Source organism: Tiliqua scincoides, chromosome 1 (assembly GCF_035046505.1).
Source record: "Tiliqua scincoides isolate rTilSci1 chromosome 1, rTilSci1.hap2, whole genome shotgun sequence".
In the NCBI taxonomy this organism is placed as follows: domain Eukaryota; kingdom Metazoa; phylum Chordata; class Lepidosauria; order Squamata; family Scincidae; genus Tiliqua; species Tiliqua scincoides.
The window spans coordinates 124904967-124922572 of NC_089821.1; the positions used below are offsets into that span (position 1 = coordinate 124904967).

The 17606-nt window shown below is 44.3% G+C and overlaps 1 protein-coding gene across 2 annotated transcripts in view; it reads left to right on the forward strand.

The window, feature by feature from the left end:
• The window catches only part of NRP2 (neuropilin 2), a 204907-nt gene that overhangs the window by 45804 nt on the left and 141497 nt on the right, over positions 1 to 17606 (forward strand). For both annotated transcript variants that reach the window (XM_066623286.1, XM_066623373.1), the window contains exon 2: positions 2166 to 2343. In XM_066623286.1, the coding sequence (XP_066479383.1) occupies positions 2166 to 2343 (178 nt within the window). The remainder of the gene's footprint in view (positions 1 to 2165; positions 2344 to 17606) is intronic.

The following is a 17606-nucleotide window of genomic DNA, read 5'->3' on the forward strand; positions in this document are numbered from 1 at the left end:
GCCAGCACCACAAAAACCACCACTGTTGATTATTGCAGTCTTTAATTCCAACTGCTTAGCTTGGCTTGAAATGTTGGAGGTGATGGAGGGAAGATGAAGGCAAAGCCAAAAGGGAGAGAGATTTGGGGGATGGTTAGGGGTGTGGAAATGCAGACTTGCGGTTGGAGCTGAGACAAGGGATACCGAGATGGGATCTGGAAGTCATTCCTAGTTGTTCCAGAAATGCCCTGTGTGGGGAGTCTGTAAGACATGCAGACTTCTTGCAAACCCAGCTGGAATGTTCAGCAGTTGGTGTTTGTCAAGTGCTAGTCTGTATGAGGTTTACTGTTCAATCCTCCATGCTGAAGCATGCAGGCACGCCGTGGTGATGTGGGCTGCATGCTGTGGTGGAAGGGGCAATCAGGAGACCTGCAAGAGGAAAGGGAAATTTTTTTCTCTTACTTCTGCATATGGCCCCTGATGGCCTATGGGTCTTGTTGGACCTGTGCCAGCTGTATAGCTGGTATAGGTCTGACAAGAGCCACGGGTGGGGCAGACTGAAAAAATGAGGGATAAGATCCTGCGTGAGTAACTGCTGCCAGTCCACTCCTCCCTCCCCGATGCACTCCTGGTTCCTGTCCAAAACACCCTGTTGCTTTCCTCCCCCACCTCCACCACCAATGTATCTCACCTGGCAGTGGCTGGATGCTGTGTGGCATGCACATGCCCAGTCCCCAGCCATTTGTGTTAGTGGCCCTGTTGCATGCTTTGTTGCCTCTGCTATGCGGAGAGGGCTTTCCACTGTTGGAACACTAGCACTGCCAGTGGAAGGTACCCATGGAATTTGGCCCTTAGTAATTGCTTAGGTTGCTTCCCAATCCCATCAGGGAGGCAGGGGCACTGTTCAGCAAGCTGTGTGTTGCAGACCACGTACGTTCACATTCCTTAGGAGAAGTACTTGTATCTCTGCCTCTAAGCACTGCCACAACTATTTTAAAAACAATTAAATAGGCCTATGTATTTGGTAGGTAGGTATGCATGCCAAAAGCACAAGTCCCCTTTTTAAAGGAAATGAAAGTGTTGTGGTATAAAAAAGAAAATAGTTAACATGCAAGCCTACTGCCTTTTTCCCTTCTTCTTGCAGTTTGACCTTTGGTGAATTCCTTCATAGATGTTTTCCCTCCTCAGTGGCTCTTTTGAAGAGCTGGAGAGCTGTTGGACACCTCTGTGCTTGGCATACCACATGGAGGTTCCCTCCCTAGAACAAAATGGCAGTTAGTGACTGACATGTGGCAGTGACTAAGATGTGAACTCTGCCTAGGGTTGCCAGTTCTGACGGAAGCTATTTCTGGAGATTTTCCCCTCAACATGATGTAATGTCATTAAGTCAGGGAGGCCCTGTTCAAATCTCCAGGATTGCTTTCAGCCACTTGGAGATGGATGTTGATTCCTGAAGGCTCCAGCCAAACCCGGAGGGTTGGCAACCCTAACTGTGCAAAGTTACGGAACTCAAGGACAAGGCCTGACAGAAAGGCAAGGGATAGAAAGGCAGTACAAGACCAGGGGAGAATGTAGGGTTGCCTTGGGCCTAATTTCCAAGATTCCAAACTTGGAATGAACTGTTTGGCTTCTCTATCTGAGCAGTCTTGTTTTGTAAAGTAGAGATTATAACTCTTTTCTACTTTGCAAGGGGGGTTATTGTTAAGTTTGGATTTAATAATGTCTGTGAGGTGCTGTTAGGGTAACCATGGAAGAAAGCCATAGAAATGCTTGTAAAAGAGCTAACAGAAGGGAGGAAATAAAGACAGTTTCATTTCCAAATAGTCTGAAATGTCTGTGTTGTCTGTTTGGAAAAAAAAGAAAACATCTGAAATTGTGTAGGCGAACTCATTTATAGCTGCTCTTTTTTTCTGGTCTGTCTAAGATGTGGTATGTGTCCGTGTGTGGGGAGGATTGTTGTATATAGTAATCACCTTCACTTTAAGTGTCCAGGGATTTGCTTTGTTCTTGGATACGAAATGGTTGTTAAAAAGTCTGTGAAACATTAAAAAGTAGAGGGGAAAAAAGTCCCAACCCAGGCATCCATCGATAAAAACTCAGAGAAACAATTCTCATTGTGTATTAAGTTCATTGCCAATGTCAACAACTCTTTTTATTTTAGACTTTGTTTCTTGTTTTGTTTTTAGTTCAGTCATGTGGGGGCCGTTTGAATTCCAAAGATGCTGGCTACATCACTTCACCAGGCTACCCTCAGGACTACCCCTCCCATCAAAACTGCGAGTGGATCATTTATGCCCCAGAACCTAATCAGAAGATCATCCTCAACTTCAATCCGCACTTTGAAATTGAGAAACATGACTGCAAGTAAGAGCTTCCCCCCTCTTTCTGTTCCTTGACTTCTGTTGTCCTTAATCTCACAGTGTAAGGCGTATAATATATTCCTAAAAACTGACACTTGGAAATAGAGCAAGAATGGGATTGTAGAAATTGGGAACTGCAGTTGATGATGCCATTCCCCAATGTTGCATGTAATCTGTTGCATGTGGAACATAGTTAAAAACCAAGAATGTCTGACAAACTCTTATTTTATCATGTGATTTTTCATGAATGCCCTTTCCAGCGACTATTTCCTCCAGTGTATTGTAACCCAGGACTACATTTACTGCTTTGCAGCTTCATATAAAGGATATAGAGTGTATGCATGAAACCATATTACAGGGTTCAAAATATTTCTGCCAAATAATCTGCATTGTTACCTCTGTCTGACAGCTGTATTACCCATGCAGGCAAATGTTATTGATATTTTCAGTTTCCTCACGTGAGGGATCATGACCGTTGTTGTTCATCAGAGGTGGGACGAGAAAAAAAGCTGCTGTCTTTCCAGCTCCAGGGATATTAAGCAGTGTATAGAATTATATCATAGCAAGGGCCACAGTTTGGCCAAGGTCCCCTAACTATACTGTAGTTATTATTATTAACAGTATTTATATACCGCTTTTCAACAAAAAGTTCACAAAGTGGTTTACAGAGAAACAACTAATGGCTCCCTGTCCCAAAAGGGCTCACAATCTAAAAAGATGCAAAAGAACATCAGCAGACAGCCACTAGAAAAGACACTGCTGGGGTGAGGAGGGCCAGTTACTCTCCCCCGGCTAAAAAGAGGACACCCACTTGAAAAAGTGCCTCTTACCCAATTAGCAGGGGTAAGTTCACTTATACCAGGATCATAAGCAGCTTTACTCAGGAGTAGATTCCAAGGAGTTAGTCAAACTTGCCACAACACATTTAAATCATAATAATTTATCTGACCCTTGTGGTCTAACAGGTGCCAATCTGGACAGTTGCAAGGGATGCTGGGCTACTGATTCCCGTTGCAATACTGGGTTGAGATTACAGTATCCAAATAGCAACCATGCCCTGACCATTAACACATATTTAATAGGATTGATCTTAGTTGACTTCCATAGCAGCAAAGCCACTCCCATTGGTGAGGGGTAGTGATTAATTACTGAAGATGGTGCTGATGTAACCACAAGTGAAAGAACACCCTTGCTGCTACTTTCTTTGTTTGCATCTCTGTGCTGAACAGATGACAAGATGATCAGAATGCTGTTTGATCTTGTGATTCTCAAATTCAGATTCTAGTAGGTCAGGGCTGCTTTTTGGCAGGTGTGAGGGAAAGAAAACCTGCACCTGCTTAAATTTCCGCTTTTGAAGAATTATTAAAGTTATATTAGCCTTGTTCTCCTTTGCCGTGGGTTCTGGGTCTGTAATATGCATTTCTATGGAAAGGAAGGCATTTGCTATCTTCCACAAATTGGGGAGATTCTACTGCACTTGGTGGATTGCAAGTCCAGGGAGCTGAATGTCCAAGAAAAACAATTAGCAGCTAGTAAGAAATAATTAACAGCTTCAGCAAGCATGAATTAATGAAGTGATCCCACGGGTCTTATAGCCCTGTTTGAATGTTTGTGGCCAACTGCGAGTCTGTCTAAAATGAATAGCTTTTCCTGAGAGTCTAGAATTGTATCTTATGCCACAGTCTTTCCATGTGGTTTTAAATCCCATTTATTTCAGAAGGGTGGGGTGCCGTACATGACGGACTGCCTGACAGGCTAACTGTTATGGCAGCAAATGTGATTGTGGAGCTGTGCAGTAGTTGTAGGAAATAATGTACAGCTCCAAACTGTAGTGCAGCGATTTGCTCAGAGGTGCATGATTGTGTAGCCTAGCACCTTACAGAGACACCATGAACAATTTATGGAAATATGTGTCCACGTTTCATCCTCTTTTTCTGCTCCCTATTGGTTGGACAATTCAATTATTTCCTGGCCTCTTCTAGCCTGAATCTGACCTATGTTTCCAACCGCCGCAGGTGTCACCCCTGCCAACAGGACAAAGAGGCACTTTTACAGAGATGTCCTCTTATATTTAGCAGGGGGGAGCTATTGTTCCTTTTCTCCTGAGTATAACTTATTTCCCTGTGACTGTTGTGTCTTCTCTCTCTCTCTCTTTTTTTTTTTTTTACACTGTGAGCTCTCTGAGGACTAGGAACCATTTATTTAGCTATGTAAACCACTTTGTGACCTGCGTTTTGTTGAAAAGCAGTATATAAATGTACTTGGGGCCCAATACTATCCTTTCCCTCCCCTGCTGATGCAGTTGTGCTACCAGAGTATGCTCTCATCCTGCAAGGGGGCAGTCCCAGAGGTCTCCTCAGGGTAAGGGAACATTTGTTCCCTTACTTGGGGAAAAGTCTTCTGGCACTACTTGGACCTGTGCCAGCGATTTTGCTGATGTAAGTCTTAGTGGACCTGGGAAGACAGATTGAGGCCTGGAAGGAGGATAGGATATTGGCAGTGCCACCCCTGCCAATACCACCGCCTTACAGCCCTCGTTACACCCTCTGATCCTACCCACCTCCTCTGTTTCTCCCCTCCCTGCCTCCCTCCTGCCCCTTTGCTGGTACCAGGGGCTCTGGAGAGTTCACTGGCGGGCTGCTGCTGCCGTTCATCACTTGACACTGAAGTAGTAGCAACCAAATGGCACTGAAAAAAGTTTAAAAGGTGAAATATTCACACAAATGTTTTTTAGAAGAATGTTCCATCCCATCCAAATGGGTAATGATTTCTTCCTAAAAATTCTTTTTTGGGCAGACTCCATCTCCGTTAGGAAAAGATTCTGCTTTATCCTTCCCCACCATGAAAGGAATAATTTGGTGCAATTGAAGCATCATTCACCCCCACGGCTCCATTTCTGCCCCAGGAAAGCTCCTTAGTTTTAGAAAGCACTTCAAAAACCAAGAAAATTGGCTTCCTTCTGTTATCGTACCCTGTGTGTGTTTGTGATAGACACAGCCGGGACCCTTAATACTTGCAGGATGGGCACTTTTCTGAAATGAAGGTTGGAAGCTGAGCCATTGTCTGTGCTGCTGCCCTTTAGGTGCAGTGACGCAGCAGTAAACCTAAAGCAAGCATGGAAAGAGGAACAGAAGCTCTGATTAGAGGCATGCCAAACTATTCGGAAATAACCGTAATAGCCCCTGCCTGCTTGCCATTTCTTCCTCTCGGTGCTGTGAGTGCAGCTGCTGTTTTCCTACTGCTGCTCTTCAAGCCTCCCATGCCGTGGGGTTGGGTATCTGCTATATGAACCGGGAAGCGGCATCTAGTTTGAAAAGAGTGTACAGTACTGCTTTTTTTGAAAAGGTTGCCATTCTGTCACATTAAACTGGGCAAAGCCCCACAGCCCCTCCCCGTGCCAAGCTTTATTTCTGTTCTCGGGAGAGACTTGAATTGGCCGCCGTGAAGCAGACTGGTGATGATGACTTATTTCCTCCCCCCACCCACCCACCCCCTTTCACCAGCTCCACTTGGTCACGTAGCTGTCCTGCCCAGGCCTCCTTGGACTGCTGCTTCTTGCTGCATTGCCCACAGTCTGTGTCAGAAAATTGGACTCTGAAACCTCAGTGAATCACTGTACTCAATGCCTGCTTTTTCCATTCACTTGCTCCCTCCCACAGCATATTTCAAATTCAACTTTTTCCTTTTGAATTCATATTTGAAGGTATTCTCCTTCCCCCCATCTAATTTCTGAATTAATGCTGCTGAAATGTGCCACCCACTGTTCTACACTAGACTGATCATCATGCTGAAGGATCATATTGAGTGTTTCATCCCAAGCATGTCTTGCGTAAACACGCTCACTCTCCAGCACAGTGCAACAGCCTCATTTCACTGCAAACAAAGACATTTCAAAGAAAGATCCATAAAAACCAGCCCAGCATGTTTTCCCCCCGTCATCATTTACTGAACATGACATTCAATTGAATTATGAGTAATCCAGTGGACATCCTCTCTCTGGCATTCTGTTTAGCAACAGTAGCTTTCAGCCCCCTCTGGTGGTAACATGTCAAAGAGGACACATGATCTCCCAAGACTGTGGTACAGTACTCCAAAAGATGGGAGGGTTGAAACAGTATGAAATTAGGCGGGAAAAATTAAGCTGATTTCTGGGACTTAAAATTCCCTGAGTACAAGTGCAAGGCACTGAAGTAAAATCAGAGTGTTTTTTTTAAATTTTTTATTTTAAACAAAAATAGAATGCCCTGTGAAGAATGACAGGAAATTCCTGAAATCATTTTGATATGCAGAGGGTAAGTCTTAAAAGACCAGTACTGTGAGGCTTCAGTATGCAGGTTTCATATGTAGCCTACATTAGGCATGTCATGCATTGCCTTTAAAACTGTTGTCTCCATCCTGGAAAATAGATCAGCTGCCTCCAGAGTATATTAACAGCTTTGATTTAAAGCCCAATCTTTCTTCTTGCAGTATGCTAATGCTGAAGTGTAATTATTCCATCCTGTCTTGTTTAAAGAGCTGGATATAGTAGGTAGAGTGCAAAACTGTTAAGGAGGAAACATTCTGTATCTAAATACAAACAAATGGAAGCTAGGAATAGAATTGAACTGATCTCCAAGCAAGTTTAGTTGGCAATCTGGAACTGGGGCTTTATTCTTCTGGGTTGTCCTGCAATACTGCTGCCCTAGTTTTATGCATTGGTTGTCCGAATCCAGGTGAGACTTGGACAGAGACTCTTTGAATTCTTACTTGAAAGGAAGGTTGACTGAAACCTGGGAGGTTTACTTGTAAGTAAATGTGTTTAGCGTTGAAATGAATAAGTGATTTCCTCCTGACTGCTGATGAGGCCTGTGACCAAGCCAACTAAGCCAAGAGTTCCCTTGTACCATTATTATTGATATTCCTCAGCTGGTTGTCTTTCCTTGATTAAAAATTCATGCTGCTTGACTAGAGTCACTAGTGGATTTTCTGCACAGGATGGAAAAATGTTGGGAACTTTTCTAACCTTATCATTACTGAAGGGAGAACTACATATTCTGTCTCCACTGCTTAATACCCAAAGCCTGGCTGTTGCTTCTCTTTCTATTGCTCACCAGTTTCTTCTACAACTATTCCCAGCTGCTTTTCCTGTTCAGGGTCCAGGCCTGTGTCTGTGACAGAAGTTTTTTCCAGGCCTAGGGAATGGAGCTTATCACTCGAGCCTAGACATCTTCACCAAAGCAGTTATAAGACTCTGGCTGCAATACTAGCCACACTTACCTGGGAGTAAGTTCTTTTGACTATGATGGGGCTTGCTTCTGATTAGAAATGCATTGGCTTTGGCTCTCAGTGATATCCAATGGCTAACACCAAAGTGGTAGTCTAGCCAGGGGTGGGGTTGGAATGTGGATAAAATTACAATTTCTCTATCACTTCCTAAAAACTGTAGTGAATTCCTATCTATCTTATAAACCTCAGAGAAATCTGTGAAGGGTGCCACATTTCAAAATTATGTAAGTAGGCTTTTTCAGACTACCCATCTTTGACAATCACTCTGTTGAAGTAAGTGCTTTCTGGACGATACGAATATGTGGGCATGCTGGAAGGCCCATTTCCTTGTCTCTGTAATTTTCTCATGTTTCAAAGAGCAATTTTACCCACATGTGTGAATTTCACACTGAGGAGCGCAACTTTCAGGTCTTAGAGGGAGAAAACTGCAGTGAGAGGTAAACTGCAATACAGTCAGCTTTCAGTGAGCTCTTAAGATGCTTTCCCAGAATGGGTTGGATGGGGCAGCCAGCAGCAACCAGCAAGGCTGCTATATTAAGATAGTGGTACAGGTTCTCTGCTTCCTCTAAGAATTTCTGCTGGTGTCTAGGCTTTTGGGAAACAAAATTGGTCATGAGATCATTGGGAAGTAAAAATTGTAATGATTGTTGTCTTGATATGTCCAGTACCAGTGCCTCCTGTGAGGTGGGAAATTCCTGGTTCAAATCTCATTGCAACAACAAACTTGCTAAGTGACTGCAGGTTCATGATTATCACTCAACCCCAGTCCACAGTCTACAGGGTGTCAAATATAGCCTGCAGAGCCATTTTGTGTAGCCCCTGTGCTCTGGGGGAGTTCTGATGCTGCCCCACCCCTGCTTGCTCTGGCTGCCACCAGAGCTCTGCCCTGGTCGCATCCAGAGGAGAATTCTGAGGGCCAGGGAAGCCACGTGCAGCATCCCTGGCCCTCAAAATGACATTTTGTGACCTTGGAAGGCCTTAAAAGGTCACTTCTGTGTTTTCAGAAAACCCAGAGGTGGCTTTATAAGACCTTCTGAGGCCTCAAAACACCACTCTAAGGGCCGGGGATGCTGCATACTCGGCCTTCAGAATGACATCTTGAGACCACGGTAGGCCTTAAAAGGTCACTTCCAACCCAGAAGTGACCTTTTAAGGCCTCATGAGGCCTCAAAACATCTTTCTGAGGGCCAGAGATACTGTGCGGGGCAGCCCCGAGCCTCAAAACATTCTCTGAACAGAGCAGAGCTCCGGTTGTATACGGAGCCTCCAGCATGGAGGAGGAGATAGCTGCAGTAGCAGGTAGGTTGGGGTTTGGAGGGGTGACCAGGGGCTTGACTGGTGGGCGGGTGGGAGGACAGGAGCAGGGGGAAGGGGATGCTACTTGTGGAAGGCAGGGGAGCAGCAAGAGTGAGCAGGCAGAGGATGTATTCACCACCTCTGCTTGCAAAATGTTTAGGGTGTTTTCCAGAGGAAAAAAGCCCCTGAACTTTTTGCAAGCAAGGGCAGCTAATGCAGCTTCTGTCTGCTCTTTTCTGTTGCTTGGGGGTCAGGCGGGAGGGGGATATTGGTGGTGGGAGGCGGAGGTAGCAGTGGGAGCGAGCGGGCAGAGGTGGCATTTACTGCCTCTTCTTGCAAAAGGTTCAGGTTTTTTTTCCTAGAGAAAAAAACTCAAACTTTTTGTAAGTGGGGGTGGCGAATGCCCACTTGTTTCCCTTGCTCCGGGAACTGGGCAGGCTATTGGGGCTTAGCAGGGTTGAACAGGAGGTGGGCTGGGTTGGGGAGAGGCAGCAGAGTGAGGGGGCAGTGATTAGCTGAGAGGAGACAGAGTTTTCCCATTTTTAAAAACACTGGAAGTGACGTCACTTGTGACGTCACTTCAGATGTTCATGTCACTTCTGGGGGCCACATTTGGAGTTCAGCCCTCAGAAGGTGCCATAAATCCGATGTGGCCCACAGGATGAAATGAGTTTGACACCCCTGGTCTACAATATGGAGATAGTATTGTTGGCAACCTTCAGTCTTGGAAGACTATGGTATCGCGCTCTGGATGGTGGTTCTGGCACAGCGTCTAGTGTGGCTGAAAAGGCCAATTCGGGAGTGACAATCCCTTCCACACTGGGAGCAAGTGTAATGTGTCCCTGGTCTGTCTCCCTGGACAGAAGGAAGGCTGTAGGCCTTCCTTCTTTGCCTCTTTGCCTCAGCCTGTTGGCCAAGTGTCTCTTCAAACTGGGAAAGGCCATGCTGCACAGCCTGCCTCCAAGCGGGCCGCTCAGAGGCCAGGGTTTCCCACCTGTTGAGGTCCACTCCTAAGGCCTTCAGATCCCTCTTGCAGATGTCCTTGTATCGCAGCTGTGGTCTACCTGTAGGGCGCTTTCCTTGCACGAGTTCTTCATAGAGGAGATCCTTTGGAATCTGGATAGTAATTCTGGCCTAATTTACAGGGTTGTCCTAAGGATTACTGAGATATGTTCAGCACATTGAATAGTCTAATGCAGTGGTTCTCAAACTTTTTAACCCAAGACCCACTTTTTAAAATGACAGTATGTTGGAACCCACTGGAAGTGATGTCATTAACATAGAAGTGATGTCATTGCCAGAAGTGACATCATCAAGCAGGAAAATTTTTAACAGTCCTAGGCTGCAATCCAATCCACAATTACACAGGAGTAAGCAACATTGATTATCATTGATAAAACATATACGTAGTAGCCTGTTAAAAGTAGAGATCTCCCCAAATGCAGTCACATACCATGGTAGCATCAAGTCTAATATGTTAAAAATAAAATATTGAAATGAATGGGGACCCACCTGAAATTGGCTCACGACGCACCTAGATGGTCCCAACCCACAGTTTGAGAAACACTGGTCTTCAGCATTGTATAAATGTGATCGTGAAGGTATTTTTAAACATCTTAAGAACATAAGAAGAGCCCCACTGGATCAAGCCAAGGGCCCATCTAGTCCCGCTTCCTGTATCTCACAGTGGCCCACCAAATGCCCAAGGGAGCACACAACAGACACAGCCTGTGTCCTGGTGCCCTCCCCTACATCTGGCAATCAGAAGCAGCTTGCCTTTAAAACCAAGAGCTTACACATACCTACTATGACTACTATGAAAATCTTCATGAGAGATCAGCTGTTTTATATGCACATGATGTGCTACAGAAACAGGAATGGTTGCAAACCACTGTTATCACATCATTACAGGAAGATATGCCTGTTATGTAAATGTGAATTTTGTTTTTCCTACTCTTTTGAAAAAAGTACCTTAAATGGAAGGAAGCAGAAACTAGTGAGTCACTGGCTATGACTTGACTGCGCACATACCAAAACACCAGCTGATGATGATAATTGTAGACCATCAGGCCTTGGCTGTATCCTTCTACACATGAACAAAATGTTGCAAACGGTCTTCTTTCTATCAGCTAAGGTCAAAGAGCAGTTGAGGCAGCAATTACTAGGGGATAATTAGTCAGTGTTTTGGAAACTGATGAATAATTAGCTCATGTGCAAACATTTGAGAAATAATACAAATTTATCTTTAGACCTGGGAAAGCTGCTAGAAATGTAAACCATGCAACTGAAAATATGTAAGCACATAATTTTTTTTCTCCCTGATTTAAAGAAACATCTGGTCTGTAGTACCCTCAGTTTGTTTTCCAAATCTAAATACATTGTTTGATGTAACATAGAACTTTCTGTTCTTTTTCTTTGGTGGAAATTGGCTTACAACTTTGTTTTTTCACATCATGCTCACATAACTATTGAACAAGTCTCTTCTATTGATAGGAGAACATTTTGTTTTGTTAAAAGATTGGAATTCTGTTCAATCACCCACTGGAAAAGTGCATGGCTCCTTTTTGTTAAATTCTACACTTGTTGGGAGTAGTTCTCCCCTGGGGGCTGGGGATAAGAATAGGCCCTCAGTTTGGCTGTACTTGTTGTAAGAGGCGACTAAACAGCCACCGGGTAGATGGGACTCGTCAGCCTGGGAAGGCAGCTCATCTGAGAGAAGGAAAACTCTGATCCCAAACCTCCACTGCCTTGTGGCTACATCCAGTTATGGAAAAGGCTTCAGGAATCAACCTCAAGGCAAAATCTGGAGCCGGAGTCCCTGAGGCAGTTCACGGCTGAAGATAGTCACGTGCTGGTAACTCCTGCGACGTTGCTGGAACCAACTGTATTGGCCTCTGCCTTTCCACTGGACCATTTCAGCGACGTGGAGAGGGGGGATTTGCTGCATGGGTAACAGCCTATCCTCCATACCTACTTTACCCAGGCTTCGCGCACTGGAGAGGACACTCTGTTCCAGAACCACCATTCAGAGTGTGACACCGTAGTCTTCCGAGACTGAAGGTTGCCAACAAGAGTGGGAGCAGTTCTATTAGCATATACTGAATGAACAACATAGCAAGAACAAATGTAACTTACAGGACAAGCCCAAGTAGGTTTACTCAAACACAAGTACAAGTTCCAGGACCATATTCAGTGGGATATATTCCCAGGTAAGTGTCCATGGGATTTCAACCTTAGTTCAGAAAATTTAAGCCTGTAGAGAAGGATAGTGATTTTATGCCCCACACCTGCCCTCTCTTCTGAAGTCTGGGGTAGCCCTTGGTTGGGTTCTACCTTTTTAAGCATATGAGGTAAGCATAGTTCTAAGACTCAATCTTCATTATTAATTATTCTTTGTGTATAATTAGTAGTGTAAAACAATGACTAGCTTGTTATATGTAAAATGTGAAATCAGAAAATGTAGGATGTACTTCTAGAAAATCATTTTATGACTTAACTTGAGCAGAAAATGGATGGCTTAAATATTTTAAACTCAGAAAGGGCTGCCCTCAAAATCTAAAAATGGAATAAATTGGTAGGCACAAAAATCCAAATGTTATATTATAGAAACCGTCTAATATATATAGCCTTAAATGTTACAACCCTATGGCCAATTGCTTGAGATAATTTAATAATACTGGAAAAATTTGCTAGCATTTATATAGGCAGTAGTTGGTACCTATTATCGTCTGCTGTTTTGTAATAGAGATCTTTTTTGGCATTCTTGTAACTTAATTCTTTCTTGTCTAATCCTAGCAAGTTGCTCTTTTCTAGCTACTTGAGGATTAAGTGGTTTTAACTCAAAGAGCTTTTAAATATTGGCACAGAGATTATCAACTTTCTGAGGTCTGTTCCCTTTTACAGGTTGCAGGGCCCCACATTTCCCAAATCTACAAGGTCTACTTATTTGTTTTAGTCAAAAGCTAGTGGCTGTTAACCTGGGTTTCATCTTGTGTGGCTTTATTTGCTATGGTGTCATAGGTTTGTGGAGGTTTTCCCTCCACAAAAGTTAATTCTTAAACACATGTGCTAGCCAGCAGGAAGTTGCTTGCTGGAGCCCCAAAAGGTGCCAAATAATCAACAGCAACAGAATTTATCCATATGCAGGAGGAATTGAAAGTTTTGACAAAAAAGACATGATGTCCATGCTTCATAGGAAGGGAAAAAACCCCAGAATGTCCAAAACAGAGTGCTTTCTGGGTGGCAAGAGCACTGGCAAATAGCTCACACTGTAGCTTGTAAATCTCAGTCTAGACTCTATTCAAGATTTGTGTACTATTCTCTCCCAGAAGTAAGCCTGAGTAACAGGATTCATTTTCCATTCAGCCTATGCAGTCCAGCCTGGGTCTGGATTGAGCCCTAGGTTCCTCTAGCCCAGGGGTGTCCAAACCCTGGCACAGGGGCCATTTGCGGCCCTCGGGGAGCCCCCAGTCACCAATGAGCCTCTGGCCCTTCGGAGACTTGCTGGAGCCAGCACTGTCCCGATGCAACGGTTCTCAGCATGAGGGCAACTGTTTGACCTCTCGTATGAGTTGTGGGACAAGGGCTCCCTCCACTTTTTGCTGTTTCGCATCTGTGATGCAGCAGCAGCAAAGAAAAGGCTGGCCTTGCTTTGTGCAAAGCCTTTTGTAGGACTTGTGCTATAGCAAGACCTTCATTCATTCATATAAGCTCCATCTCTAATATATTCATTTATGTAAATCTATTCAAATTTGAAATTTAAATTGATTCTTTTTTTCCTGGCCCCCAATACAGTGTCAGAGAGATGATGTGCCCCTCCTGCCAAAAAGTTTGGACACCCCTGCTCTAGCCCATAGCAAGGACAACACTATTGTCACATTTCAGGACCTTAGAGGCAGTTGTTTTATACCCTTTTTGCATTAGTTATTGGAGGCAGTGGGGATGATGAGGTATTATCTAGGGCCCAAGACCAGTGTTCTCTGTAATTTCTTCCTGGAATGCGCAGAGCAAGGTGACTGCACAGGGGCAGCTGTCTCCATCTGGTAATGTTTGGTGATGAGAACATTGATTGCCAAGAGGGAAGCTGCGTGGGGCTTCAGTTACAGTCATGAAGCATACAGGGAAGGCTGCGGAAGACCCTTTTGCAGTCTTCAGGCTGTGAATGGAGTTCTCCCTGTTGCCTCAGGTAAATGAATATAATGTTGGCAATGGGGAGCAGAGATAGTGAGGCCTCTGAGGGCCCCAATCGAGACCATGGACAAATAGCATATGCCTCCCTTCACAAGTTACTAATTTTTTATTTAATGAGGAGGCTCACATCATGAGCTAGAACAGGGTGGCCCAGCATATGACCCACTGGACCTCTTTTGGGGCCCCTCGAAAAGCCCTGCCGCACCCACCTCCTCCTGCTTCTCCTGCCACCTCCTCCTTTGAGTGACTTCATCGGCTCAGAACCCAGAAGTAATTAGCTGTGAAACCATCACATCACTGCCAATTAGTTCCGCGTTTGTGCACTCAGGTGGTGGCGCCAGAGTATTGCGGCCCCCTTAGTAGTAAAGTTGGACCACCTTGAGCTAGAAATGAACCAGCAAGGATGGTTCCTTATGTGTGTTTACATATGAAAGCTGAAGAAGTTTCTTCTGATGTCCAACTCAAAAGTGGGCACTTTTCTTTCCTGGCCTAGAGTCCCCTTTCTCTTTAATTTGGAATATAACGGCTTGACGGCTGTTAATAGTCCACTTGTAGTAGAGTGTGAGAGGAAGCGACTGATTCCAAGTGAGACACTCTTGCTTCTGATATTGGTGGAGCTGAACCAAAGCCTAGGACGAGAAAGACATCCATGACTGAGCTGTCAGAAAGTAAAAGCAAAAAGACATCTTGAAATGAAACAAAGCATTAGCTTAAGCAAAAATCCTGGGAAATGCCTCTAAACAAAGCAGCATCAAGATTCCTTTATTCTGAGCTCTAGAGGGGAAAGCAGATATAATAGAAGTGTTTGAATTGTGTAGTAGGAGGCCGCATCCTTTTCCCGCCCAACCTTCCCTGAATACAGAGCATCTATATTAATCCATTCCTGCCTTTTCATTTTCTTATTTTTTCTTCCCCCTCCCTCTCACCCCAGCCATATTTTTCTTTCTTGCTCAAGGCAACCTATTGCCTATTTTCACCAGTTAGTTGACTTTAATGATGACATATGCACTGAAAGCTATGATCAGGGCCACCATTCACGAGGCCAATTGAAGCAGTCACCTCAGGGAACAGGTTGGCAGGGCCACCTCTGTCTCTCCTCACTTGCCACCTCTGGGAGGGGCAGAGGCTGACCCTGCTAAGGGTGGGAATAGCATTTGGCATACTACCTCAGGCACCAAAAGGTCTTGGACCAACCTTGGATATGGTGTGGCCTGCTGCTAAGACAATAGGCTTCGGTGGAAGAGTATGTTCTTCCTGTTTATTAAAGCTGCAAAGACCTAAGACTAGGGTGTGATCTCTGAGATTAACATGGGCAAAGGCCCATATTAAAGCCTGCTGTCTGGCAGCAATGATAGCATAGTGTTTTTAATTCTCTGTTGGAACAGAAGATGTTCCAATGATTATATTCTTATCAGTGCCATCCAGCAGAGCTGTTATGGGTAGCAGAAGACTTTGTTTGATCTAAGCCTTGTGATGCGAAGATAGACTACTGGTAGCCCACTTGTATTTGTAAAGCACTTTGCTGATAAAATTGTTTGACTCTGCTCCAACCTAGACTGCATTTCAAGTAAGTTTCTGCTAAAAAGTGTCCTTAGCTTCCATTTATCCAGCTGTTTTGGATGAGTTTCAGTTGTTCCATCTTGAGGATGTGGGTAAGACCTTGAGGCCATTAGCTCTACCATCTGTGCCTTAGATCCATGCTCTGCCTGACTGGTTAAGAGCCAGCCAAGGAGGACAGACTGGTTTTATTAGGCCACTTGTCAGAAGCCTGTTACTTCTAGAAAAGTACAGACTGACCTCAATTGTGCTGGTTTGATAAAGGGATGCAATGTCTATTCATCTACAGCAGCAATTTTCAACCAGTGTGCCATGGCACATTGGTGTGCTGTGAATGGTCCACAGGTGTGCCGTGGGAGTTTGGGGAGGGTAGGTTTATTGGGGATGTGAGCCCCCCATTGGCAATGCGGTGTGCCTTGTCAATTGTCAAAAAACTGATGACTTGCCTTGACAATTTTAGTGCCTTGAAAGGTTGAGATTGAAAAGGTTGAAAATAGCTGATCTGTTGGGTTCTGTTGGGTGAAGTGGATCACTTGGACTTGTTTCAGACCTGGTATAGGGAAAGAAATGGTCTGCACTGCGAGATGACCTTTCTGAGGCAGGAACAGCATTGGTCATGGTGTCCTTTTGTGCTCTTTCTCCGAACTGGATATTAATGACAGTGATTTGGTCCTATCTGGTCATGTGTGTTGTGTGATAGAAGATGTTGCAGGGTGATTACATTTCCAACAGTGGGAGTTGTCCAGTGTGTCCAGTGTGGTACTATAGGATGCCATCATCTCCTTCATGCTTTCCAGCATGTTGTTTTATACTGTAACCTGCTTTGAGACCCTAGTGTCAGACTAATGAAGTAGGATGTAAATATTTGAATGACATCTAATCTCAGCCATGGATTCCCTGGATATCCTTGAGCAAACAACTATATTTCTGGCAGCTTTGTACCCCATCTGCAATATGGAGATAACCATACTGGCCTAATTTGCAAGGCTGTTAAAGGAGTAATGAGACAATGGCTCGGTTCAAACGTTACAAGAAGCTATTATTTTCTGACAGGAGGACAAATGACAGTTTTTGGTTTTGCATGAGTAACAGAACCAGTACTGGTGGCATGTGTTTGGGGTTCCTGAAACAAAGTGCTGCTGTAGGCCCTCTGTGCCAACCCGTGTCCATCCCTGATGGTGCATTAGGTACTATGTTTGGGACCCTCAACCTGTGCTTAACCTGACCAATCTCTGATGCCATGCCTGCGTACAGCTGTGGTTTGAAGAAACTCTGGATTGAAATGTCACAGATCAGAGCTATGAACTCAAGGGAACAGTGGAGGAGAAAACCAGAAGCCCACAGTTCTCTAGGATTTGTTCATGTAGTGGGGAATCATGGTTTCCAATTACATGTGCACTTATGTGTGTGGTGTGCTGAACATTTAATATTAATAGCATTTATATTACTAACTTTGGATCCCAAAGAAGACTTCGGTGGGTAGAAGAAGTTCTGCAATGGCAGGATCAAAGTGCACCTGATAATCATTTCCCTGGAATACCACGGTGGTCAAAAATCTTATGTATCTTCTTCCCTGTTTTAAGAATCTGTGGCTACCTCCTGAATAACAGGCTAGAAACCCATCTAGTGCCCCTTGATGAAGTATGACCCAAGAAAAGGTAGAGCCATCAGTAGGGTGTTACTCTACACCCCTCATCTTATTTCCTTCAGCCACACAGAGCTACAATGTTCTCTTCTGCTCTTTGTCTGGTGGCCTGTGTTTCTAGCTGTGGGGCTACAATTAACATTTACACCCCATGGTCAGTCAGGCAAAAATACAGGCAATATATAGACCAGAATGCTTTCAACAGAAACATTAGTCATTTTTTGTTTGCTATAACTCCATAATCCAACAATTCTCAGTTGCCTGAGACGGTCAGCAGTTCTATTTTTAAAAATGTAAATGCTCATTTATGTGAT